General features: G+C 38.0%; 1 protein-coding gene and 2 pseudogenes across 3 annotated transcripts; all 3 read left to right on the forward strand.

The window, feature by feature from the left end:
* Positions 1-5,089: 5,089 nt before the first annotated feature.
* LOC143608467 (SUPPRESSOR OF GAMMA RESPONSE 1-like) lies at positions 5,090-7,496 on the forward strand (annotated as a pseudogene). The gene is made up of 5 exons (XR_013149262.1): positions 5,090-5,205; positions 5,805-5,946; positions 6,048-6,754; positions 6,839-7,247; positions 7,338-7,496. The product of XR_013149262.1 is annotated as an SUPPRESSOR OF GAMMA RESPONSE 1-like (transcript).
* A 988-nt stretch (positions 7,497-8,484) lies between these two features.
* On the forward strand, positions 8,485-13,019 carry LOC143608496 (mediator of RNA polymerase II transcription subunit 25-like). Its single transcript, XM_077083514.1, has 15 exons — positions 8,485-8,621; positions 9,260-9,284; positions 9,904-9,967; positions 10,054-10,184; positions 10,269-10,451; positions 10,529-10,594; positions 10,661-10,871; positions 10,954-11,021; positions 11,114-11,605; positions 12,041-12,094; positions 12,206-12,234; positions 12,307-12,377; positions 12,467-12,549; positions 12,633-12,719; positions 12,828-13,019. The coding sequence occupies exons 1-15, from the start codon at positions 8,485-8,487 to the stop codon at positions 13,017-13,019; spliced, it is 1,893 nt and encodes a 630-aa protein (XP_076939629.1).
* A 1,129-nt stretch (positions 13,020-14,148) lies between these two features.
* Positions 14,149-21,383, forward strand: LOC143608476 (uncharacterized; annotated as a pseudogene). Its single transcript, XR_013149267.1, has 8 exons — positions 14,149-14,337; positions 15,056-15,507; positions 15,603-15,786; positions 15,873-15,913; positions 20,240-20,423; positions 20,526-20,642; positions 20,725-20,958; positions 21,032-21,383. The product of XR_013149267.1 is annotated as an uncharacterized LOC143608476 (transcript).
* Positions 21,384-26,485: the final 5,102 nt, after the last annotated feature.

The raw sequence follows: 26,485 nt of genomic DNA on the forward strand, positions 1-26,485 counted from the left end.
AGACAAAAACCCGCTCTCGCGCGGTCTTAATTCTAACAAGTAAAAGCAACGAGACAATATTACTTCTTATCACCTCTCGGTCTCAAAGAAGGTGTATTTTAACTGATTTTAGATGATGTATATTACCCACTTATCCCTACGGTTGTACACCCCGCAAATAAACCCGAAACACCAAGTCAAGAATCTAACAAGCAATCAATTAATCAAAACCAATTCAATTAACTAATGCAAGAGGATTATAAGTAATAACAAATAAAACACAGCCATCACACACAATCTAATTTATGGTTTAGTTAAACTTTACATCAATAATTTAAGTCTTGAACATTAACAATCCATTAAACAAGTCTAAACTACTCAACAATCATCTATCCTAGGTAGAACAAGCAAGTTTAGCTACTCATAGATTTTGGACAGCCATGTATACTCAAGAAAAACATCACAAACATCAACTTAAACATGATTATATTCATTCAAGATCCAAACAATATCAATCACAAGACAAACTATCAATCAATTGCAAAACAATTCAAAGCACAAGACCAAATCAACAAAGTTAGGGTTCTTGAACAAAAAGTAAAGTTTATGGATGAATTACTTAAGTTATATGGCTGAAACAAACTGTGTAAAAGATCCCTAGCAGCTGCCCAAGATCACCCCGAGCCTCCTTCTTCTTCCTCTAGCCTCCAAAGCCGCCAAGCCGCCTCTTTTTTTCTTTTTCTGCCGCTGCTACAGTGCTTGCGATCGGACAGGCTAGGGTTTTAGGGTTTTTTTCTTGATTTCGGGATTATGGCTTGAATAATGGCTGATTTCTCATGTTATTAACTTAATATAATATTATAAAAGGCTTTTAAGATGTGGGCTTGGGTCGGGCCTTGACTTGTAAGTTTGAAAGTTGAACAATTAAGCCCCTAAACTCTTCCAATTTAACTCTTTTTTCCACCAAACCTCATAACCTACAAGTAAACAATTATCTTTGTAACATTAAGCATAAACAAACCATAAAACTTAATAATTATACTAAAAAGCAATTAAAACATGATAAAAATGATACGGAAAGTAAATGTGTTTTACAACACACCATTTTACGTTAAAGTTTTCCAAAAATATGTTGCATATCAATTATTGATGGGCTCGATAAAATAAGGACCAATTTTATTTTATACGTTAAAAGATGTCCCAAATATATGTTCAACGTTAAAATGTATCCGGATTATATGTTTTACGTTAAAGTTTCCCCTAAATATGTTGCATGTCAATTATTGGTGGGCCCGATAAAATAAGAACCAAATTTATGTTATACGGATTATATGTTGAAATTCATCTAAGGAGATGAATTTCAAAAAACCTTTCAAATCCATCTTATTTGAAAACTCACGTTGCCGATAAAAACAGCTTGAAATATCACGTTACAGTTGGTTTTTTTCAGGTTATATTTGGTGTCAAAAGTTACGTTTCCGACAAATTTGGGATGAAAAATATCGTGGTAGGTGGGAGTGGAACACACTTGGCAGAATCTGATTCGTCCATGAAAAGTCACGGGGAATCTCACAAACTCACGTGTACGTGAGATTTGAAGGGCTATTTTGGGAATTTCAAATCTCACGTGCTATTTGTTGTTTTCTCTCTCATGAAATGAGCTATTTTGGTAATTTGCTCTTAAATTTTTTGAGTGATATGATATATGTGACATGAAGTTCACACGGAAAAATATTAACAAAATCATAAAATTTTAAAGGTAGTGATTTTTATTTATAATCGTTGAAAGTAGGGGTGTCACTTGTAAGGCCCCGTTACCATTAGCCCTACTTTGGTGTTGAATTTACTCATAAACGCAGTTCTAAATATCAGAGTTAATTAAAACTTTACGCGGAATATAACTTCAACCATAACATATTACAAAACTGTCAAATCTTGTCTTAACAACATTCAAATTTATTTATACATAAAACATAGTCTTTGAAAACATCATAACATTTTCTTCGAGATGCCAATATCTTCGATTCCATGCCATGTGTCTTCAATCATGCTAGCTGCCTCAACCTATTTGCCTGCGTGCATACTAAAAGTCAGCTACGCTGAGTGAGTTCTAGTTAATCACATAACTTACTTTACATACACATACACGTGCCCATAGGTACGCATTACATACTTAACCTGTCCATCAATCTTTCATACACATACATATCTAACCTTACGTTATAAAGAGCATTCGCCCTACATACCTCGGATATTATTAGGGTCCGGTACCCTCCATCCTCGGATATTATCAGGGTCCGGTACCCTTCATCCTCGGATATTATCAGGGTCCGGTACCCTTCATCCTCGGATATTATCAGGGTCCGATACCCTTTCTTCCATACCTTTTTAACATACTTTTCCATATACATATTCGTAAGTTTCATACATACATCATTCATTCTTCATCTTACAACATACATATAACATCAACCATTTCCTGGCAATGCATGCAATTCCGAAGATCGTTCATGTATCGACAAGAAACCATTCATACATTTCACATAATACATATATGGCATACACTTATCACTTAGGATAAGTGTATTAACTAATCACATCGAGTATGCACACAGCCCCGAAAACATAACAAGGAATGGGGCTAGAAACTCACCTGAAGTCGGTTACGTTCACCGTTAATGGTTATTCCTTTCTTCAGGTTGGCACGGCTAACTGTATAACAATTACTCGTATCAATTATCTATCACTAGCCATATCACGTTTCTATTCTAGTTATAACCCTCAACGGACGGGGGTCCGGGGGCAGCGCCCCTGACAGCGGGGTCTAGGGGCGGCAGCCCCTAGCAGGGTCCAAGGGGCAGAGCCCCTGGCTGGGGTCGAACCCGTTTTATTTCCATTAACTGTCTTAACATATTTTCCATTAGAATTTTGAATCATTATTAATTTACTAACTTAAAAAGTTCAAGGGCTCAATTGTAATTAATTAATTCTTTTATAAGTCCAGGGACTGTTCTGTCATTCTTTCAGAGTTCTAATTCGTTAAGATGCTCTTAGAGAATTGGGGTTCATTCGTTACTTCTGTTCTCCATAACAAACTGGCTAATTGTCACTTCATAACAAATTGGCCTTTTTAGCGAATTGGTCCATATTCGTTTGGTTTGCTTAACGAATTGGTCTTCTTGGTGAATTGAACCCTTATAGCGAACCAGTCCTCATAACGAATTGGACTTAACGAACTGAATCTAGTTCGTCAGTCTTTCCCTAACGAATTAGTACACGAATCAAAGCTAGTTCGTTATATTCCCTTAGACGAATCAGCTAGCGAATTGCTTCTAATTCGTCAATTACTCCCTAGCGAAATAGGGCTAGGTCAGGGAATGTCAGAACATTCCCTGACACCCCTAACCTCGTATTAACTTTTCCGGCGCCGCCATTGCCGGAAAGCCGCCGGAAAACCGCGAACACGTCGGAAAAACGGGTTTTAACTCGTTTTTCACCGTTTTTCGTCCCGTTCGATCCAGATCTGAGCTAGGGTGACCCCTAAGCTCATCATAGGTTCGGTTTATACCCGATTCCACCCGGATCTCGTGACTTAAACGGTTTAACGGTGTCGGCTCGTCGTTTCGTGACTATATCTAACGGGTTTAGCTCATACAATATTAAAACTATCATTACCTCGGGTCGGTGCTCGGTTTCCTTCTTGGTTTCGGCTAGAGAGAAAAGAGAGAACTAGAGAGAAGCTTAAGTGTGTGTTTTGGGTGGTGTAAGGAATATGTGTGAAATGGTGATTAAGGGTTTATATATTTATGGATCATGGGCTTAAGCCCATGGTCCTTCCTTCTTTCTTTCCTAACCCAAGTCCATAACCTATATTCATTTACCCAACACTAGCCCAACTCGTATTCTATTTATCTAAACCGATAACGACCTACTATAAAATAACGAAATTTGTTTTATTATAATAACCAAAAGTAGGATGTTACATCACTTTTACCCATAACATGAAATCCAACCTAAGAAAACCCGTACCTGAACCCAAACTAACTCGACCCGAGAAACTCGAACCCAAGAAAATACTAACCCGAACCTGAACTGAAGTAATTCAGGTTGGTTCTTGGGTCTGAATTCTAGTTTTCGGGTCAACCCGAAAACTTTTAGTTTTAAAATCATATATATTTTTAGGTATTAAAGGCTAAACCGCTGATGTTATCGGGATTTAGTCCAAGTCGATTGTTCTCATTCCACATATTATGAATCGAATGTTTATTGTTTATTATATTGAATATAAGCCATAATAAACACTTTAATTAATACTTTAAAATTCACTAATCGTCTCTTGTCAATTCATATGGAGAATACTTATAATCGTCTCTTGTCAATCCATATGATGAATAATTATTAATTGTAGTAATGGATTTAGTTGGAATAAACCTATAATTTTAATATCATATATTGAAATGACTTAAAAGATAAGAACCATATATGAAAATTGGTTGAAAAAAAGATGAGGAGGGCTATGGTATTGACAAATGACAAAAATGATAGACTTTTATTAGAATAGATAGATGAGTTTCATAACCCCTTTTTGATCTTTATGTTTTGGGGTGTAACATGAACAAGATTACAATATTAATTCATTTTCATTACAATTTACCTACATGTGTTTGTATGCTATTTTTCCAATTCATGCTTTTTTATGCTATGCATGACTAAGTGCTATATGTTTACTCAATTATCTAGTGGTGGGGTGGATAGAGAGAGACTTGGTATTCCATGTGCCTCAGGTTTGGATCCTGACCCCATCATTTAGGTTCGGCGGTACCTAGTGATGATGAAAATCGGGCGAGCAGGCGACATTCACTAACTGGATCCTTGAACAAAGCGTGTTTTATCTCACTACACGGTCGTGTCTTCGAATGAGTATTCATGGGCGTTGGTCTTAGATGATGTTGTTATTCGAATTAAAAGACAAACGCATGTTGATATGAGTCGATAGCTCATTTGAATAATTCGTTAACCTGTTAAAAAAAATCGTGTTGGAAGTTAGTCAATGATTTTTGTGAATTGAATAAAAGTGAGGCCGATAATCAAGAAACTTTAATTTTAGACGCGCATACTATTATTGGGTCGTCAAACCAATATTTTGCAGAGTGGTGGTGCAGGTGCTTGCTGAAGATCCATGGTGCCCTAGCTCCTCTCATCCGAATCACTCATCCCCATGGCTCGGTAACCCAACTTTCTTTTCTTTCAGTTTCTTCATTATCTTTAACTCTTATTTATTATAAGTTTTCGATGCGATTTTTTTACGCCTTGACCAAAACCCATTTTGGTGGATGTGTGCTTGAAACCCCCAAAATATTCTGATGAAATTTTAGGGGTTTTGAAATCTTTTATGATCAATGAAATAAACCTAAGGTTAAATGTGAGATCTTCCATTGTTATTAATGAGAGTGATTGTTCAAGCTTTAAAGTATTGCTGTCTTGTGTGATTTTTAATCCCTCATATTATTATATTGTCATTAGGGTTTTACTGTATCATGTACAAAAGTTTTTTTTTTTTTGAACCTATTTATGTCTTGATATACCATTCAAGATAAACATTTGATTAAATGCATTTGTATCGTATAAATACCATTTAAGTAAAACTTGGTACCATTTTATTTCCTTGACACTTTAACAGGCATTGAGGCCATTGACTTTTATTTACAAGAATCCTTCTGACTGTCATCAATGTATTTAATTATGTGGAATATTTTTTTTAATTGTTTGGGATTCTTATCTACATTAGGTTTTTATATAACAATCCTTCATGCTTAAAAATGCAGACCGTCATGGTTGGTGGATAGCAATCGAATTGCAACAAAGATTAGAAGTGCCTCCGGTTCATGTGACCCTGAAAACATCAATTGGAAAAGCAATCCCACAAAAGCATGCCCAAACTGTCACCATATAGTCGACAACAGTGATGTAAATTTCTTTATTATTGCATTCCCACGTCATTGTGATATTTTCGACTGGTGTACTAACTTAACACTACCACGATAAACATAAAACATTTCTGTTTCTAGGTTAATCAAGCATGGCCAGGGTTGCCCCGAGGGGTTAAATTTGACCCGTTGGATCAAGAAATTATGTGGCATTTACTTGCTAAAAGTGGTGCAAGTGGCTTCCAACCTCACACCAGGTACTAAATAAACATTCTTCTTCATATTTTCTTCAATGTGATAATATGTACATTTCATGTAACATGAGTCTTATTTATGTTGTATTAGGGGTCCAACAAGACGGAAGTGTATCTCACTTCTTTCACAGAGCAATCAAGGCTTACAACACTGGAACCAGGAAACGCCGTAAGATACACGGTGATGATTTTGGGGATTTCCGTTGGCATAAAACGGGTCGAACCAAACCTGTTGTTTTAGACGGGGTTCAACAGGGGTGTAAGAAAATAATGGTGCTTTATGTAAGCCCGGTAAAAGGCGGTAAAGCAGAAAAAACGAACTGGGTTATGCACCAATATCATTTGGGAACCGGGGAAGATGAAAAAGAAGGCGAATATGTGATTTCAAAAATCTTTTATCAGCAACAGCCGCAGTCAAAGGCAAATGGAAAAGATGAAGAGATTGTAGTTGCAGACTTTGACTTTCCTGTTGTAAAAGCTGACCCTGTCACCCCTAAGTCTGTGACCCCTGAACCGCCTCGTGCTGAACGGCGGGTCCCAGAAACGTTGGGCCTTGAACAAGAGCCTGCTGAGCTTCTTGCAGATCCTGGTCAGGTATTTTATCTTGTAGAATATTGATTACGCAAGAGTTGAAGATGTACAACATCAAAACATTCTCATTTTTATTTTCTAATGTAGCATGAGATGGAGCCCGTGTACGAGGCTGAGGTTGAAACTTCTGGCGGGAAGCTTGGTGATCATGAAGATATGACTAATGAAAATCCTGTATTTGAGAAACCGGGAGATAATAATGACAGTCAAGGTGGTGAAGAATCAAAATGGTGGGATAGCGAGTCACAATATATACTAAATTCACAGCAACTTGTGGAAGGGCTTTTTTTGTGTGACGAGTTTCTTCAAAGCCAATCTCCTCAAAGAGGCGTTGAAGATGAAAAACAAGAATCAACTGGGAAACCGCGTCTTGCAGATTATGCTCATTTAGGGCCAGAAAACCTCAAGAAGGATTTAGAAGCATGTCGAGATTTGGTTCTTGGATCCTGCAAATTTGGAACTTGATACGCCGCCTGATTTCCGGTTGAGCCAGCTTGTAAGTTTTCTTAGGCTGCTTTTTATTTATTTATTATTATTATCACCTGTTGTAAAATGATGGAATTGAGATGTTGTGACGGTTTTGCAGGAATTTGAATCGCAGGATAGTTTTATTGCATGGGGAGGGTGTAAGTGATGGTTTTTGTGGTTTGGTTTAACATCTACAATTCATCCAGATGCAAACTCTGTATGTTGCTGCATATGTGAAACTATTGTATGTCATGTTCTGAAACTATAACTTTGGATGAATGGATGTGAGTAATTGCTTATGTGATATGATTATTATGATTGAATGAAAACGTGTCACCACATACATATAATCAACCATTTCATTTGTCAAGGATATGTTTTGATGTGTGGTTCTTTTTCGATGTAATCCTCTTGGTCTGATCAAGATTCAACTCCTTTGATTAAAAACTGTTGAAGAAAGACCTCTTTCTTCTATTAAGATGTTTTTCTATCGAGTGAGTTCCCCTTTATTATAAGAACCCCCCCTCCAACGCCGCACAAGAAAACACCCGGAGTCCTTAATAGATGGAGCAATTGTTAATCAACTACGATGCGCGTCCTTTCTTAATAGATGGAGCAATCGTCAGTCGACTAATACTAATGCGGCACTCACTTTTATAAAATAATAACCCATTCATTCTAGATTTAAACTATCCTTGTCTATAGCTGACCATTGGTTTAAGGGTCGATAATCTAGTAGCCTTGTAAAATCTAGTGGTTCAGTGTAGTATAAATCAAAGCAAAAATATTATTACTACAGTAACTTCATTCATATGAGGGTGAAAGTAAATAAAGGGTTGGAAAAGAAGCATATAAGATAGATATTACCTCTTTATAAACTACAGAAAAGAAGTTGGTATTAATGCTAATTCTATAAATCAAAGCTAAGCCGCTCATCTAACATAAATCTAGCTGTACGTGTGAGTGTGACGGTCGGCCCAAGAGTTGGATAACCCAAGCCCAAATAACCCCAACTTGTTTGTATGTAAATGGGCTGAATATATATATAAAAATGGTATTTTATGGTTATCATCGTTTACGTTTCGACTGTCACGTTGCAGTTGCATGATAATAAAATAAACCCTCGTCTCTACTCTTCAAAACCAAATTCATTATCCGATTTCAAGTACGTACACTCGATCATTTCATTTCTCTGCCGATCGCTCTCTGTTAATTGATCGACTTAGTTCAAGCAAGCAACTATATACATATATATATATATATATATGGCGGAGAAGAAGAATAATAAGAAGAGGAAGCAGCAGCAGCAGCAGCAGCAGCTTGTGTTGGTGGTTGAAGGCACCGCCGCTTTAGCTCCTCACTGGCCGACGATTCTCTCCGACTATCTCGATAAAATTATTAGGTATATCTATCTATATATATGCGGCAGATTCATTCTATACTCTATCAATCAAAGGCTTTCTAGGCTTTCAACTCTAGTTAGATCCTAATCGATTTCATTTGGAAGCCTAATAACCGGTTTTCAGCTTCTCAATATATCTTAGGTTTAATTTTACACTAGCTAAATATTGTTATTAAGAATTTTGATTACTGATTACAGGTTTAGGATATTTTGACAACTCCTATGAGCGGCGGGGAACTCCATTTAACAATTTTTTTACACAAATCAACTATTGAAACATGTGTAACGAGCTGTTCCAGTTTAGCGTGAATGCGGCTCGTTACACATGTTTGAGTAGTCAACTCGTGTAAAAAAAATGTACCAGTAAACGTAACTTACATATATGTGAAAAAAAATGTTAAATGGAGTTCTTTCGAGTTCTCACAACTCATAGGAGTTCTCAAAATACCCTAACCCAATGATTATATTAGGGAATGGATGGAAATTAAGTAGAGTATATACATTTCTAGAATACTGATCATTGTTGAGTTGCATATCATTTTGAATAATTACATGCTTATGTTTATGTTTTTAATTAACCTTCTTCTGGTACTTTTTGTATTGATATCATCTCCTAATTCTTTTTCATCTATTTGCAGGAAGTTTTGTGATAATGAAGAAGAGGTGAATATTTTCTGTATTCCTTGTCAAATCATCCCTGCAAATAACAATAATGCTTATATTTCTATAGAAACTCCCTCGATGTTTGTATCCTCTAGGGGTGTGCATGGTTTGATCTAGTTATTAGCCAATACCAAAACCATAACTGAAGTCATCGGTTAATCAATTTTTATCAACCAATCGGTTTTTGGTTAATTCGGTTCGGTTTATTTGGTTACTTTGTCGGTTTTCGGTTTGGTTCGGTTAATGACCAAAATCAAATTTAGGATAATTTTTTGCTTATGAATACATGATATGGACGTATATATACATGAAATGAAGGTATGGATACATGAAATGGAGGTATAAATACATGAATTGGATGTATAAATACATTAAATGGAGGTATTATATATGATTTACTAAAAGCTCGAAATATATGAAAATATGAATGGTTTGGTTCGTTTAAATGAGGGCACAAAAAATAATTGATAACCGATTGTCGGTTAATTTGGTTAATTGGTTTTCGGTTAGTTTTGGTTCAGTTTCGGTTAATGGTTTGGTTGTTGCTCACCCCTTTGTGAATGTTTTATTTAGTTGGTTGACCATACTCATTGCTACTGATTTTTTTTCTTGTATTCAGGAAGCAACTAGTTCTATTGTTGAATTGGCTCTTGTTCAGTTCAATGCTCATGTACCTTACAGTAGTACGTGTATTTCCATATTAACTTTTCTGATCATTTGTATGTATCTTAATATTGTAATGATATTATTTATTTGTTATTATGCGTAGCCTGCTTGGTACAACGGAGCGGCTGGGCAAGAAATGTTGACTATTTCATGGAGTGGTTATCATGTATGCAATTCAGTGGTGGTGGTTTTAGTGATGCTGCAATTGCTGAAGGGCTTGCTGAAGTTCTAATGGTGTGCACTGTTGTATTCTTATACGATTTTTTGTAGTTGCATTATACTCTTTAATATTCTTATACCAAGTTTTATCATGGCCAGATCTGTCCTCCTTCAAAGACCGAAACTCAACCAACCGAGGTTCTTCAAAGGCATTGCATCCTTGTTGCGGCAAGTAATCCAAATCCACTGCCTACACCTGTTTATTGGCCACAAAATAAGAGTGACATGCAGTCAGAAAGCCATTTAGCCGATGCTGAAAAAGTTGCTAAATCATTTCCTCAGGTTTTGACAGTGGAATTTCAGTTTATTAGTGATTGTCTACTGCTCATATTTATACTACACATTATATTTTGTTGCAGTCTTGTGTTTCTTTGTCAGTTATATGCCCAAAGCAGCTACCAAAACTCAAAGCAATCTACAATGCGGTAATCGTTTTTTACTTGCATTTAATATTTTTATTAAGATGTTGATTGTGTTAACTGATTATACAGGGGAAAAGGAACCCTTCGACAGCTGCTCCTACTATTGATATTGTTAAAAATCCACATTATCTAATTCTCATCTCAGAAGATTTCATTGAGGCTTATGCTGCTTTAAGTCCACAACAAATAATAAATTCACCATCAAATCAGATCCCTTCAAATATGGAGGTTACTTCAGTTTCTCCTGTCTCAAAACCACCTCCAACTTCTGTTTCACCAGGTTAATTCATGTTCTATTTGTTAATGTGTCATACTTGATCATATTGGTTCTTGATTGATTCCAACAGTTTTCCGTCTAGCAGTGAACGAGTCTCCGTTGACTCAGAAACTAGTATCTATTGGAACCAGTCCTTTGGCAACTGTAAAAAATGTAATAACCTTCAAGCCTTAGTTTTTTACACTATTAATAATCATGCCTATGGTTTTTTAATATGATGTTCATTTTTTAATCTAACTGTGCAGGAGCCTGGCACAGATTCTCCAATTGCATCCCCTCAAACAATGAAACCCTTTACACCATTATCAACTTCTAAAGAACCAATATCAAGCAATGATCATTTGCAAGATGTGAAACCTGTTGTTAGTAATATACAGCAACCCGTACGTTCTCCCGGTCCTGTAAATGTGAGTATTCTTAACAATATCTCGCAAGCACGTCTGGGGAGCCCTACTGCCCTTGCTGGAGGGATGGCCACTGGGATTTCATCCACCGGTGGAAGCACAATGGCTATTCGTTTGTCCAATATGATATCTGGATCTGGTTCAGCACCACTGCCAGGGACTGCACAGGTGGCACAACATGCTGGAACAATTATGGCTGCTCCTGGGATGTCTCAGCAAGTACTAGAAATGCAATCTGTTGGTGTAAATGACATGGGAACTAATGCTAGTCTTTTGCAACAAACATCAACTGCATCGCAATCAGCGCGGTCAAAATATGTGAAAATATGGGAGGTATTTCAAGTTGCAGTATTATATCTTATATAACCCTTTAATGAATTCCAAGTTGCTGGTATTAGTTGATTCCGGTTATTATTCTTATGGAGATCTAAAGTTAGTTTTGTGACTTAACTAGTCTGTTATGTGTTTGTTTCTCCATTGGAATTTGAAGTTTAACCAGATAGCCATAAAAAGTTATTTCAAAACAAGTTACTGCCACTTAAATTATGTATGAACATTTGTGAGCATAAGCTATATATAGAACAAACACAACGTGTTAAGTCTAATGTAGGGTGGGGCAGATTTTGTTATGTTATGCAAGTTGAACAGGTCTTTGAGGTTTATACATATATATATATTGATCTGTTAGATTTTTGTAGATAATTCTGGTTTCCATGGATTATTTTTACACTAATAATTCTGCTGATAATTGGCATCACATAAAAACAGGGAGATCTGCGTGGTAGGCGACAAGACCAGGTTATCATCATTACCAAATTAGAGGTATGTTTCAAGCCTTATATTTTGTCATATTGTAACTGAATTCAAGCCTCAAATTTTATACAACTATCAAGCTTCAAAAACTGAAATCAAGTCTTTTGTTTATTGTGCTAGGCATATCGAAGCGTGTCATCTCCTGAGTCGTAAGTGTCTGGCCTATAATATTTGATCTTTATTTGCATTGTAATACACTCATGTTATTTTCTCTATCTCAGGCTTGCAGACGATTGGCCATCAACATTGATAATAGATAGGCTTGTGTCTCAAGAACACATGACCAAGTATGATCCTCGTATATTTATCTTCCCATGTAGTTATTTGACCACAACGCTATTTATTTTACTCTTACAATTCACATAATATTTTTTTACTGACAGCAAATTGGGAAGTGTGAGTTAATTGTTTTCCGAGCACTGAATCAACATGGATTTCTCGGGCAAATGCAAGAAAAGAAGCTTGTAAGCCATCTGCAAACCAAATTAAGCCTGCAAATAATATTTTTTAAATGCTTACATAATTGTAACTTGTAATAAACACGCAGTGTACAGTTATAAGGTTACCATCACAGACGCTGCTGCTGTCGATAAGTGATAAAGCATTTCGCTTGATTGGAATGCTTTTTCCCGGGGTAAGTTGTGCATCTTGTAATCCTAAATATTGTATTCACTGCAGAAAACAATCTTTCAGTTTATAATGATATATGTCATTCTTATTCTTAACTAATTTGTGGTCTCAGGATAAAGTGGTGTTTAAACCACATGTACCCAGTCAGCAAGCATCACAGCAGCAACAAAGGGTTGTGCCGGGAACGAGCCAGGGTGCAGGAGCCCAAACACAAATAGCAGGCGCGGGTGTGGGTGTGGGTGTGGGTGTGGGTCAGGGACAAGTTTCTTCACCAGGCCTAAAGCCGAAACCAGAACCAGAGTAGCCTTGAGCTATTTTAGAAGCAAACTTATTTCTCCGTTGTTCATGTGTGCAGTTTGTACCTCATATTTTGAGGTTCCTTGTATTCTCATAACCGTTATCTTTTTCTTTTTCACATACCATTCAGTAAGTTTAGGTGGTGTTTTAAACATATGACTAAAGACATTTTAAGGTAGCTTAAAACTCTTGAATTTGTGAACCTTACATTAGTTTTGTATGTGCTTCAATTTCTAGGATAGCCTTGCATTAACAAACCATTTAAGTTGTTGAAAATATACTTTTAGTATAAGAACCAAAAATCATACTAGAACCTTTTTTTTCTTCAATGATAGTTCGAAAAATATACTTACAAATCCATGTAAATATTTTTGTGTTATGAATAGATCGGTGCTCTGAATTTTTAGGCCCTTTCTATCATTTACCATGGATGAACAATTCTATTTTATTTTTTAAATAAGCTTAAGGTTTTCATGATGATTCTATACAAATAACCATTTAGTGTGTGGGCATGTCTATTTAAATAAAAATAAAATTACTAATGGAAAATGGATATTCTATTGCTGATAAAATCATCTATATTGTGTTTCTAGCTTTTTCAGAATGAGGAAAATAGTTGCGCATGTGCTTTACAAACAACATTTCTTTATCTTATATATATATATAAAGTTAAAAATAAAAATAGATAACTTGCGATGACATGTTACAATGACTCCTCTAGAATTAAAAAAATAAGCACACATTCTCTCGAGTTAAAAAAAATAATAATTATAAATAAATAAAACTTAAACTATGGCATTGATGGCTATATTTTGTGTCTGGGCATTAAACCCAAATCATCATCATCATCATCATTGTACTCAGTATATCCCACCAATAGCAATTCTATGGTAGGGTCTGAGTAGGGTAAGATGTAGACCGCCTTACCTCTATCCTATAGGGATAGAGAGGCTGCATTAAACCCAAATGATTTCGTCAAATCAAGGGCGCTTAACAACTAACTTTTTTATCTTCTAATTATTATTATAATCTATCCTTCTGAATATATCATCATCAATGACACCGTGTTGCTGAATAGAAGTAGTTTTTTCCATGGCATTTCCTTCCAAATTCCAAAACCACTCTTAACTAGTATTATTATTATTATTATTATTATTATTATTATTATTATTATTATCATTGACTTGTATATATATATACCAATAATTCCAAGGGGGGTGAATGATGGGCGTATGATGAATCAAATTCAAAGTCTCCGTTCTTCTTCTTCTTCTTCTTCATCTCCAGACGACGATGACTCTGGTAACATGACCACCGCTCCACAGGTATCCCTAATTCAATGCTTTTGTTAGTATTAGTATATCTTGTCACGTCACTGAATTCTGCTCAATAGTAATTAATCAACTGCAATTAGATTGTTTCCTAATTGTGAATCTAGGGCTTCCATAGAGGCTTTTGAGTCTCTTTTAAATTTTAATAATTAAATCATACTTTCACCATCTATTTGCACACCATTTATTGTTTGATGGATATACAGATGTTTTCTGATATGTAGATTAACTAACATCAACAGAGGCCATGCCCCTTCACGTCTGTTTGTGTTCGTTGATATTTGTTCATTAAAGGTTTTTTGTGACTTTTCTAATCTTATCATATATATCAGCAAAATTATTATTATTAACAACTATAAAACAAATATATATAATGAGTATTATGTGATTCATTTATATGAATGTTAAAAGAAACACCAACACAAACTTGGTAGGCAGACCGTAGCCTTAACATTGACCATTTTCACTTAGCTAATTCATATAAAACATTGTTTGTGTTAGTGAACCGTTCACGAACAAGAACAAGAAATTTCCTTCGGTTAGCTGTTCGCTTATCCGATAAAAGCTTTACAAACTAACATGAAAGAGGCCTTGTTCAGTTCGGTGCCGTTTGTTAACAGCCCTATATATAACTAGTTAAAAGTTACAAACTATAGTCAATATTGTTTTCCAGTCTGTTCTTATTCGATTAAGGTGTGAATTTGAATTATAGAATGCAGGTCAAAGCCACATAAGTGCAGATAGTGGTAATTCAATGGAACCGGTTATTGGAAATTCACGCATTTGGCTAGGAATCTTTCTTTTGCATTTGGTTTTAGTAGGTCTTGCACTTGGGTTGCTCGGGCTTAATAGATTTAGGAAGAAAGATAGGCTTTACATAGATCAATACACAAACAGAATTATTGGAAACCAAGCCGATTTAACAGAAGACTACTGGCCACTATACGCTATTGCAGCTGGAGTCGGGACTTTTCTCGGGTGGGCTTGGTTATTGTTACTCGGTTCACGGGCCAATCAAATGATGAAGATATCGGTTCATGTATTGACTACATATCTTGCAGTTCTTAGTGTTTTGTGCTTTTGGGACAAACTGGTTTTCTGGGGTGTTACTTTTGCTGCCGGTTCTAGTTTGCAGTTTTTGTATATCATATCAGTCATAGACAGGTTATAACTTATATCCAACTTTAAAGTATTAGTTTTTACTTTTTACAATTTTATCCTTTTTTTAGACTCTTGACTAGTGTTTGACTTTTATTTAGACTTCCATTTACCATGCTGGTGCTGCAAAGAGCTGTAATGATGGTTTGGAAGCTTCCGGATGTTATGAGAATAGCATGTGTGTTCATGGTAGTCATGTGCCTATGGCTAGCCCTATGGTCTTTCGGTGCAGCCGGTGTGGTGGCTTCAAGTATTGGTGATGGTGGACGATGATGGCTTCTTGTGGTGAGGTGGCAACAATGGAAACTTTTGGTTTAGCATTAACTGAAACATGCTTATCTCATGTGATGACATGTGCATAATGTGTGCAGGTATTCTCTGTGAGCTTGTTTTGGACGGCTGCAGTTCTGTGTAATACTGTTTGTAAAGAAGATGGTTGTGGTGAAAGTAATGTTTATTACTTGAAGGTGTGTCTAATACATAAGCCACTACACCTATATATACACAACTAAACCCTAGGTAACAGCCCATAAAAGGCCCATGGGCTCTATCTAACCAAATGGGCTAAAACCCTAACTAAATACAATTAACACTCCTCCTCAAGTTGGAGCATAGATGTTAATCATGCCCAACTTGTTACAAATAAAATCTATCTGAGCTTTCCGGAGCGGTTTAGTTAGAATGTCTGCTAGCTGAAAATTTGTCTTCACATGAACTGGTTGAATGGAAGGAGGATCAATTTGTGTGCCTACTACCCGATCTCTGATAAGGTGGCAGTCGACCTCAATATGTTTTGTCCTCTCATGAAATACTTGATTCTTGGCTATGTGAATAGCTGACTGATTATCACAGTATAGCCTCATCAAGTCATTAGAAACAACCCCGAGCTCTCTGAGAAGACGACGAACCCATGTCATCTCTGATGTTACATCTGCCATGGCTCTATATTCTGATTCGGCACTCGACCGGGAGACCGTGTGTTGCTTCTTACTCTTCCATGATACAAGGTTTCCCCCAACAAACACACAATATCCGGTGGTAGATCGTCGAGAAATTGGACAACCTGCCCAATCTGCATCTGAGAACCCTGATATTCGACCATCTCCTTCTTCCGTGAAGGCACCTACACGACAATGACCCTGATCAGAGTATAATATGCCCAAGCCAGGTGAGGTCTTAAGATATCTTAAGACACGAAGGGCAGCATCCCAGTGACCGGTGTATGGTGTAGCCATAAATTGGCTCAGAACACTGACAGTAAAGGAGATATCCGGTCGTGTGACGGTTAAATAATTAAGTTTACCAACCAGCCGTCTGTATCGCTCAGGATCTTTCATTGGATCTCCTTCCTTTGGGAGGAGTTTCTTTGTAGGAAGCATTGGTGTATCAACAGGTTTACAACCCAGTAAGCCACATTCAGTTAACATATCAAGAACATACTTTCGTTGGGAGAGAAGTATTCCTTGTGGAGAGCGGGATACTTCTATGCCAAGGAAATACCTCAGTCGACCTAAGTCGCTTACCTGAAACTGAGACTGAAGAAACTGCTTGAGTTCGGAAATCCCGACCTCGTCATCACCTGTGATTATAATGTCATCAACATAAACAACTACGATAATCCTCTTCCCTTTCTGGTGTCTAAAGAAGACAGAGTGATCGTAGGCACTCCGCGTCATCCCAAACTGTCCCATAACACTAGAGAATCGACCAAACCATGCTCTGGGAGACTGTTTAAGACCATATAGAGAACGACGTAGTCTACAAACTTTCGAGGCCTCCTCCTCAACGACGAACCCTGGGGGCTGCTCCATATATACCTCCTCCTCAAGAACACCATTAAGAAAGGCGTTCTTGACATCAAGCTGGTGGAGCGGCCAATGATTAATGGCAGCAAGAGCGATGCAAATACGGACAGATGGCATTTTAGCAACCGAAGAGAAAGTTTCATCGTAATCAATGCCATATGCCTGAGAATACCCTTTTGCAACCAACCGAGCCTTTAAGCGGTATAGGGAGCCATCCGGGTGTAGTTTAACCGTAAACACCCAACGACAACCAACAATACGCTTCCCTTTAGGAAGTGTTTCAAGATCCCATGTATGATTGGACTTTAGAGCCCCGATTTCATCTTCCATAGCCTGTCTCCATCCTGGGTGAGCGAGAGCGCTCGTCACATTTTTGGGAATCGGGTAGGAATCAAGGGTAGTGGTGTACGCATGAGATTCAGGAGATAGGTGGGTGTAGGCAACATAGTCCTGAATTGGGTAACGAGTACATGTCCGGGGTTCCTTGCGAAAGGAAATAGGTATATCGGGAAGTGGGGCACCAGGAGGATCATAAACAGGTGTGTCAGAGGTTGGTGGATCGGGTAACGATGTAGTAATGAGAGGTGTGGATTGCTCAGATGTAGGCGGAGTATCGGAGGGTATTTCGGGGTCGTGGCCAGGTTGTGAATCAAGAGTCGCTGATGTTTGACCCCTACCCCGCCTAGCATATGTGAAAAGCAGTGGCGGAGATTCTGTCGGTGGGTCAGAATCAGTAGAGATTGGATCTGTAAAAGGAATTGACACAGGAATGGTGGGGATGAAGGGAGATGTGGGTATATCAAGGTCGGTAAACGGGTCAGAAACAGGAGTGGAACACTCGGGAAAGTAAGGAGACTCGTGAAAAGTGACATCGGCACTGGTAAAGTATCGGTGAAGTGATGGGCTATAGCATCGATACCCTTTTTGAACCCGTGAGTAACCAAGAAAGACACAACGAATGGCTCGAGGATCAAGTTTGATGGTTTTTGGACTATGGTCATGAACATAGGCGACACAACCAAATACTTTAGGTGCGAGAGGAAATGGATCATCGTTGGGAAATAGTATAGAAAACGGTGTTTTACCATGAAGAACGGTTGAGGGCATGCGGTTAATCAGATATGTGGCAGTGAGAACGGCATCTCCCCAAAAACGATGAGGAACACGTGATTGGATCATGATTGTGCGAGCAACATCCAATATGTGACGATTTTTGCGTTCGGACACACCATTTTGTTGAGATGTATAAGCACACGATAATTCATGAATAATGCCGTTGGTTTTTAAGTATGAAGAAAAGTCGGTGGAAAAATATTCTTTAGCATTATCAGATCGTAAAGTTTTAATGGTGGTGTTAAATTGGTTTTGAACATAAGCATTAAATTCTCGAAATATGGAAAATACCTCACTACGAGATTTCAATAAATAAACCCAGGTAGTGCGAGAGTAGTCATCAATAAAGGTAATAAAATATTCAAAACCCAACGTAGATTTGATAGGGCAAGGACCCCATACATCAGAATGCAACAGTTCAAAACAAGAACTGACTCGATTGGGCACCCTAGGGGGATAGGGACGCCTGGTATGTTTACCAAGTTGACACGACTCACAATGAAAATTAAAAGACGAAAGTGGTAAATCTGGTCGCATTTGCCTCAGAACTGCTGTAGAGGGATGACCTAACCGACAGTGAGCCTCCCTGACAGCGGAATCACATAAGTTTGCTACAGGATGCGAAAACGGGGATATACGATAGAGACCTCCTGATTCAAAACCAGTACCAATTACCCGATTTGTTCCTAGTTCATGAAAAACGCAGTGAGTTGGGTAAAAGGTCACAGAACAGTTGTTTTGTTTGGTAATCTGACTCACTGAACAAAGACTGGTAGGAAATTTAGGAACAAATAGGATAGAAGACAGTTTTAGGTTTTCCGAGTTACTGATGGATCCTATGCCGAGAACGGGACATGAAGATCCATCGGCAAGACGTACTGGTGCATGAGAAACATTTTGAAGACTAGAAAAATACCCCGATTCCCAGTCATGTGATGTGTGGCTCCAGAATCAATCACCCATGATAAGTCAAGGCTAGAAGGTTTACCTGAATGTGCCGAGCTGGTTTGAGGATGAGGCAACTGGGAGGTAAGAAACCGTTGAATAAGATCATGCTCCTCTTTAGTATATGTATACATGTATGTATTTTCGTCCATAGTGATACACGAAACTGAAAATTGACTGTGAACAGTAACAAGTGCGGGTGGAGGGCAGGAACAGATTCCGGCGTAAACAGTTACTCGTCGTGAACAGTTAATCCCGGCAGCGAACAGTAATTCCGGCAGCGAACAGTAACTTTCCGGCAGCGAACAGTAATCCCGGCAGTGAACAGTGTTTCCGGCATGAACAGTACCGGTGAACAGTGATTTTCGCGTGAACAGTGCTCGTCAGTGAACAGTGTTTCCCGGCAGTGAACAGTGTTTCCGGCAATAAACAGTGTTTTGCGATGAAACAGTACCGGTGAACAGTGATTTCGCGTGAACAGTGCTCGTCAGTGAACAGTAGTTTCCCGGTAGTGAACAGTGTTTTCCGTCGTGAACAGTGTTTCCGGCGATGAACAGTCGGTGAACAGTGCTCGCGTGAACAGTGCTCGGACAGAACAACAAGGCAGGAGCTTGTTCCAGATCTGAAGGCTGCTGGTGACGGCTGGTCAGACTCAGGTTCGGGTCAGATCGCTGCTAGGGTTTGGATCGAGAGCCGTAGCTCTGATACCATGTAAAGAAGATGGTTGTGGTGAAAGTAATGTTTATCACTTGAAGGTGTGTCTAATACATAAGCCACTACACCTATATATACACAACTAAACCCTAGCTAACAGCCCATAAAAGGCCCATGGGCTCTATCTAACCAAATGGGCTAAAACCCTAACTAAATACAATTAACACTGTTCATGTTATAGTGTCGGGTATGGTGTTTCTTGTGCTTATTCATGGCGGTCCCGAGGCGGCTTCAATGCCACGGGACCCGCTGCTTCATTCTTTACGCTATGCTGTGACTACTTCTTTTGGAAGCATTTGTTACGGCTCACTTTTCACTGCTGCTATCAGAACACTATGGTGGGAGGTAAATAGTTAAAATACATTATTATTGTTATTATTCACTTTTCATATTGAATAACATTAACAATCAATATGATTCTAAGTTAAGATTGGTTATATTGACCAGATTAGGGGATTTAGGTCAAAGATTGACAACAATGAATGTCTTTTATGCTGTGTGGATTTTTTGTTTCACCTAGTTGAAACGCTAGTTCGCTTCTTCAACAAATACGCCTATGTGCAGGTGCATAAAGATTATTCCAAATTCATATATTAAAGCATGCATCTTTTAGTAATTGTTAAGTTCTTAAATGTTTATTTTTTAGATTGCAGTTTATGGGAAAAGTTTTAATCACTCAGCCAGAGATTCGTGGGAATTATTCCAATCAACTGGTGTTGAAGCACTTATTGCATATGATTGTTCGGGTGCGGTTTTACTGATGGGAACACTTTTAGGTGGACTTATTACTGGAACTTGTGCTGTAATTTTGACCAGAATCAAGCATGCTGACCGAGTGATCATGATGGGGTCCACATCGATTTTGTTGGGCATGGTCTTGGTAAGCAATAGCCAATTACTGCGTTTCATTAGTAAACCAAACATTAAACGTATATAAACAACGCTTGTTGTAGGTTGGATTAGCAATGGTAGTGGTTGAAAGTGCCGTGACATCAATATACATATGTTATGCAGAAGATCCATTGTTGATACACAGGTGGGACCCGGATTTTTTTAACCAGATGTCTGAGACGTTACATGAACGTCTCCAGCACAGAAGTTCTCGAGGTACACAAGTCTTGAACCGAAATCAGCCTGTTGACCACATACGAGAAACAAGTTCTATATGATCGTTGACTTTTTTTTCCTGACTTTTCTTCTAATTTGAGGTTGATTTTGTGTCATTTAGTGAATAATTTTAGATTATGTTGTTTACCCTGAAAGTTTTTCTTCTATTTATGGTTTTTGTAATTTATCATTCTTTCTTTTAGGCCTCGTTTGTATTTTGTTAGTTAAAACACTTAAGTTTATGTTTTCATAATTGATGTGTATAATTATTTTTAAGTTCTGCCTGTGTTTTTTCGAAATGGCCATTATATATGTTCAATTGTCTGGGCTGTCTTTTATTGATAGTAGCACCATCTAACACTAATCTTTGTGAGTGTGATGTAATTGATTGTATTTTTTATTTTTATTTTATGTTTTGGAGTCTAGTTACTTGCTAGTCCCTTTAATAAAAATCGGCCGTCCAAAAAGAAAAAAGAAAATCTACCACTAATCTTAATATTGGGTGAGGTTGTATAGGCAGCCCCATCAACTTTGATTGAAAAGTAATGTTTTGGTGTGTAGAGAGTATGGTGGTTATCACAAATCGGGTTCGAGTCACGTATGGAACAGGGTTTGGATATGACCGGGTTGGAAAATCGGGTGTCGGTAATACCCAGGTTGGGTTGGGGTCTGAGTATTGTCTTTAAAAACCATACTCTATGAATCGGGTTCGGGTATAGAACCAGGTATTTAAATACCCTATTTTCGGGTATTGAAAAAACCATATTTTCGGGTTTTTTCGGGATTTTTCCGGGTATTTTACGGATATAGATTTGATTTTTTAAGTGGTTGCACTTTTTAATGGTATTTTTCGGCTAATTTTCAGGCATAGAACGGCTATTTGAAAAACCTGGTTTCGGGTATGGAATCGGTGCCGGTTTTTGAGTATCACCGAATACAAATCAGGTCCGGTTCGGATACGCGTTTTGGTACTAAAATGCATACTCTATTCGTACCCTACTGGTAAGGTCGGGTACGGGTCCGGGTTTTTTCTTTATATCTTGTTCTGGGTTCAGGTTTTTTGTGCACCTCTATGGTGATAGCGTGTAGACTATATTAGAGGTGCACAAATCGGGTATTTCAAATACCCGGTTTCGGGTATGACCGGATACTGAGAAATCGGGTAATGGTAATACCCGGGTCGGGATCGGGTATGGGTATTGTCTTTAGAAACCATACCATATGCTTCGGGTTTGGGTCGGGCATAGAACCGACTATTCTAAAATCGGGTATTTAAAATCCCTATTTTCGGTTATTGAAAAAAATCCTATTTTTGGGTTTTTTCGGGCTTTTTTTCTGGTATTTTTTAGGTATAGACTGGATTTTTAAGAGGTTGCACTTTATAGTGGTATTTTCAGGTATTTATAAGGTTATTTTTGGGTATTTGAAATACCAGGTTCCGGGTATTGGAAAAACTCAGTTTCGGGTATGGAGCCGGTTCGGGTTTTCGGGTATTACTAGGTACAAATCGGGTCCGGTTCGGGTTCGGGTTTTAGTACCGAAATGCATACCATATTCGTACCCAATGAGTTGGGTCGGGTACGGGTTCGAGTATTAAAAACCTGGGTATAAAAAAATCGGTTTCGGATTATCTTTTCGGGCCCCTTTTTTTTCACCTCTAGGCTATATTACTTGCTTTCGTGGGCGTGAAAAAGGGAAAAGGTTGAAGAGGATTAAAAGCATGAGATCATAAAGAATTGTTGAAAAGGAAAAAAAATTTGTGGAAGAAATGAGCGTCACAATCACATCATCTTTTGCGCCCACTTTTCAGGCAGACAGCCAACAAGCCAACATGTCGTTTTACTTAATCACCCCTTCGTTACTATCAGTGGCGGATTTAGAAAATTTTCTCATATGGGTCGGGAATTTTTATGGTCGACACTAATACAACTGTCGGGTCGGGTCGAATCGGGTCGAGTCGGGTCATTTATATATAAAAAAAATTACCAAACAAAATATTTGAAAACAACTATATTAAAGTTGTTCTCTACGAGTTTTCATTTTTTGAAATCTAACCATTACATCATCTACTTTAACATTGACAAGCAAGTCTTTCTCAATGTAACAAATACAGTTGTCGCTTAAATTTTCATAACCCATTCGATTACGCAAATCGTACTTCACATACTTCATCGCCGAAAATGATCTTTCAACGGTTGCGGTTGCGACGGGTAATACGAGAGCCAACTTTAATAAACGATATACCAATGCAAAGGAATGATGTTTCTTTGTTTGAACCATCAATTGAACAAGACTTGCTAAACCATTCAAGTTTTTAAATCGTTTATCTCCTTTCAAATTATCGATGTATGTCGCGAGTTCAACCGAGAGTCTTCTTTTATCACTTTCATCAAAATCATATGGGTACAACTCGACTAATCGTAATATTTTTGGAATAGAAAATGCCCGAAAATTATCACAAGGAGTCAAACAACTCAACGAAATAAGTAAGTCGGATGTTACCTCGTTAAAACGATCCCCAAACTCTTGGATTTGCAAATCTAGAACCGCATTGAAGCAATCATACTCATAATATTGGCGATTTTTCATGTTTGTTTTTTTTCTTGGCGTTAGTATGTTAATGTAGTCATCATCCATCGAAAGGACGAAGTGAGGTAGAAGAGGCGGTCAAAAAAATAAATTTTAGAAGTTAGAATGGGATTTTGGGTTTTGGACTAAAAATTGTGTAGGGTTTGAATTGGGTTTTTGGGCTTAAAAATTGGATTGGATATTGGACTAATGGACTTGTTAATATTAAATTCAAATTTAATAGAAAAAATCATTTATATTACGTTTATATAATTATATTTATAAAATTGTCATTGTATTTTTTGTTAGGGTTAGTCTCAAAATCTCATGGGGTCGTCTCGAAATTATACAGGGTACGACTTCAAAGTTTCACAGGGGTCGGTGCCAAAATTTTACAAGGGTCGGTCGGGAATTTTTCGGCATATTAACACTAATTTTTTTTTTCACAGGGGACGGGGGACACCCCTGGGGTGTTAGTGGCTACGCCTGGCTGCTACACACATTTAAAAGGGAAAATTCCTAAAATTGACTCTTTGTAGTCTCTTGAATTTTAAAATGTCTCTCATCCAAACACATACGTGTTTTTCTTTTTTTGAAAGACCAACAAATTATCATTAAGAAATACTAGTCAGAAGCTAGCAAAACAAGTACAGTTATTAGATACAAGATTTAACTATCTTCCTCCACCCTAATACGATTATCCATCTTAAAAACTAAAATCCTTCCAATCCTCCCAAGTAACAAAAGTGAATTTCACTCTATTACGTACCAAAAAAAACTTATCATCTTAATTTCCTCCACCAAGCTCGCCGCACGAATGACCGCCCCGTCATGGACTACCTCATTTCGGGCCTTCCACAACCTCGAAAGCGCAACCAATATTATAGCATGAAAGGCTTTAGCCATCTTTGGAATGGAGGAAAAATCGTGGAAATCAAGAAGATCCCTGACTTGAAATGCGTATATCGCGGGGACCCGACACCAAACAGAGATGACATGCCAAACCGCTTGGGCAAGGCCACACAACATGAAAATATGCTCCACCGATTCATTTTGATCTCCACAAAAGGCACAATCAAGCGAGGAAACATTTATGTTTCGGTCCGCTAACGCAACCCGAGTCAATAGACGATCTAACTCCGCTCTCCAAGCCACCAAAATTCACCTTTCTGGGCACCCAACTATTCCACTTAAACACAAACTCAGGCATAACACCCCGCTTGTTTGCAAGGTGCCATTTAATACTCGTAACATTAAACGAACCCGACTCGTCTAGATCCCAACAAAGTTTGTCTTCTCCTAACTCTACACCACATTTTGACATACTGTAAGCAATTTTCGGAATTCTTCCACCTCCTCTGAAGATCTCGGATTCCGAGACCAGCCCCACTGAACGCATATGAAATTGGAATCCATGAATAAACGATCCGCTACTAAGCAATTCTTCTCTGCCTCTAACTCGAACAATCTTGGAAATCGGGTATAAAACGGTTCGTTTCCAATCCATAAATCCAACTAAAAAGTTGTCTCACCTCCACTACGTACCATAAATTTGATGTTCGAGCTGAGATTTATACATGTCAATGACAACTCACCAGAAATTTTTACAATATACCGCCAAGGGCCCAAAGCCGAAAGTCTAGCAGGGACCGCTTGCCATGAACTTGAAGAATGGTGGATGGACCAGACAACTTGACACCATAAACTTGTTTTTTCTGCCTTGAATCGCCACTACCATTTAGAAAACATGGCTAAATTTGCATCTTTCAACAAGCCCAACCCGACTCCACCATACTTTTGCGGGGTAATGACCTTATTCCAAACAACCCAACTAATTTTATCTTTGTCTTCCGTTCCGCCCCAAAAGAAAACCATCCTAAATCTTTCCAGCTCTTCTAAAACATAAAATAATGAGAACTAGTATGTTGGTAGAGCATTTAACACCGATTTAATAACCGTACTCCGACCCCCTATAGACAATGTGTTGGCCTTCCAACCCTAAAGGCGTTTTTAAAAAGATCCACAACCGGGTCCCAAGATTTCTTCAAATGCATATTCCCCCCAACCGGAAGACTGAGATAAACAAATGGCATGGATCCGACCCCACACTATAAAAGATTTGCTATCTGACCCTTTTCCAAATCCCCCACACACGTGCCATACACTCGACATTTTGCACAAATTCACTTTTAGCCCAGAAACAAGGTAGAAGCACCGTAGTATCCTTTTCAAATTTATCACATTCTCGCTATTCCATTCGCCCAAAAATACCACATCATCCGCATAAATGAAATGAGAAACTATCGGCCCTGCTTGCCCACAATGAAGTCCCCGATAGATACCCCATCAACCGCCCTCCTCATAACACACGAGAGTGCTTCCAAGGAAATTATGAATAAGAATGGTGATAAAGGGTCACCTTGACGAAGTCCCCCTAAAAGCTTGGAATTCCGGTGTTGGGGATCCGTTCACTAGCACCGAGGCACGAACCGAAACCAGAATTCTAGAGACCCATTTCCGCCAAAATGCCAAAAAATTCATTTGTTCCAGTATAGAGTCCAAAAACTTCCAGTTTAACGAGTCATATGCCTTGTCAAAGTCCACTTTAAAAATCAATCCTTTTTTCTTTGACCTCCTAAGCCAAGAAATAACTTCGTTAAGAACCAACGGACCATCAAGGATGCTTCTATTTGCCAAAAACGTGGACTGCTCCTCAGAAATTAATTATTTTC

The sequence above is a fragment of the Bidens hawaiensis genome, unplaced genomic scaffold, assembly GCF_021521415.1.
Source record: "Bidens hawaiensis isolate Kalapana, Puna unplaced genomic scaffold, B.hawaiensis_p1.1 tig00419376_1, whole genome shotgun sequence".
NCBI classification, from domain to species: Eukaryota; Viridiplantae; Streptophyta; class Magnoliopsida; order Asterales; family Asteraceae; genus Bidens; species Bidens hawaiensis.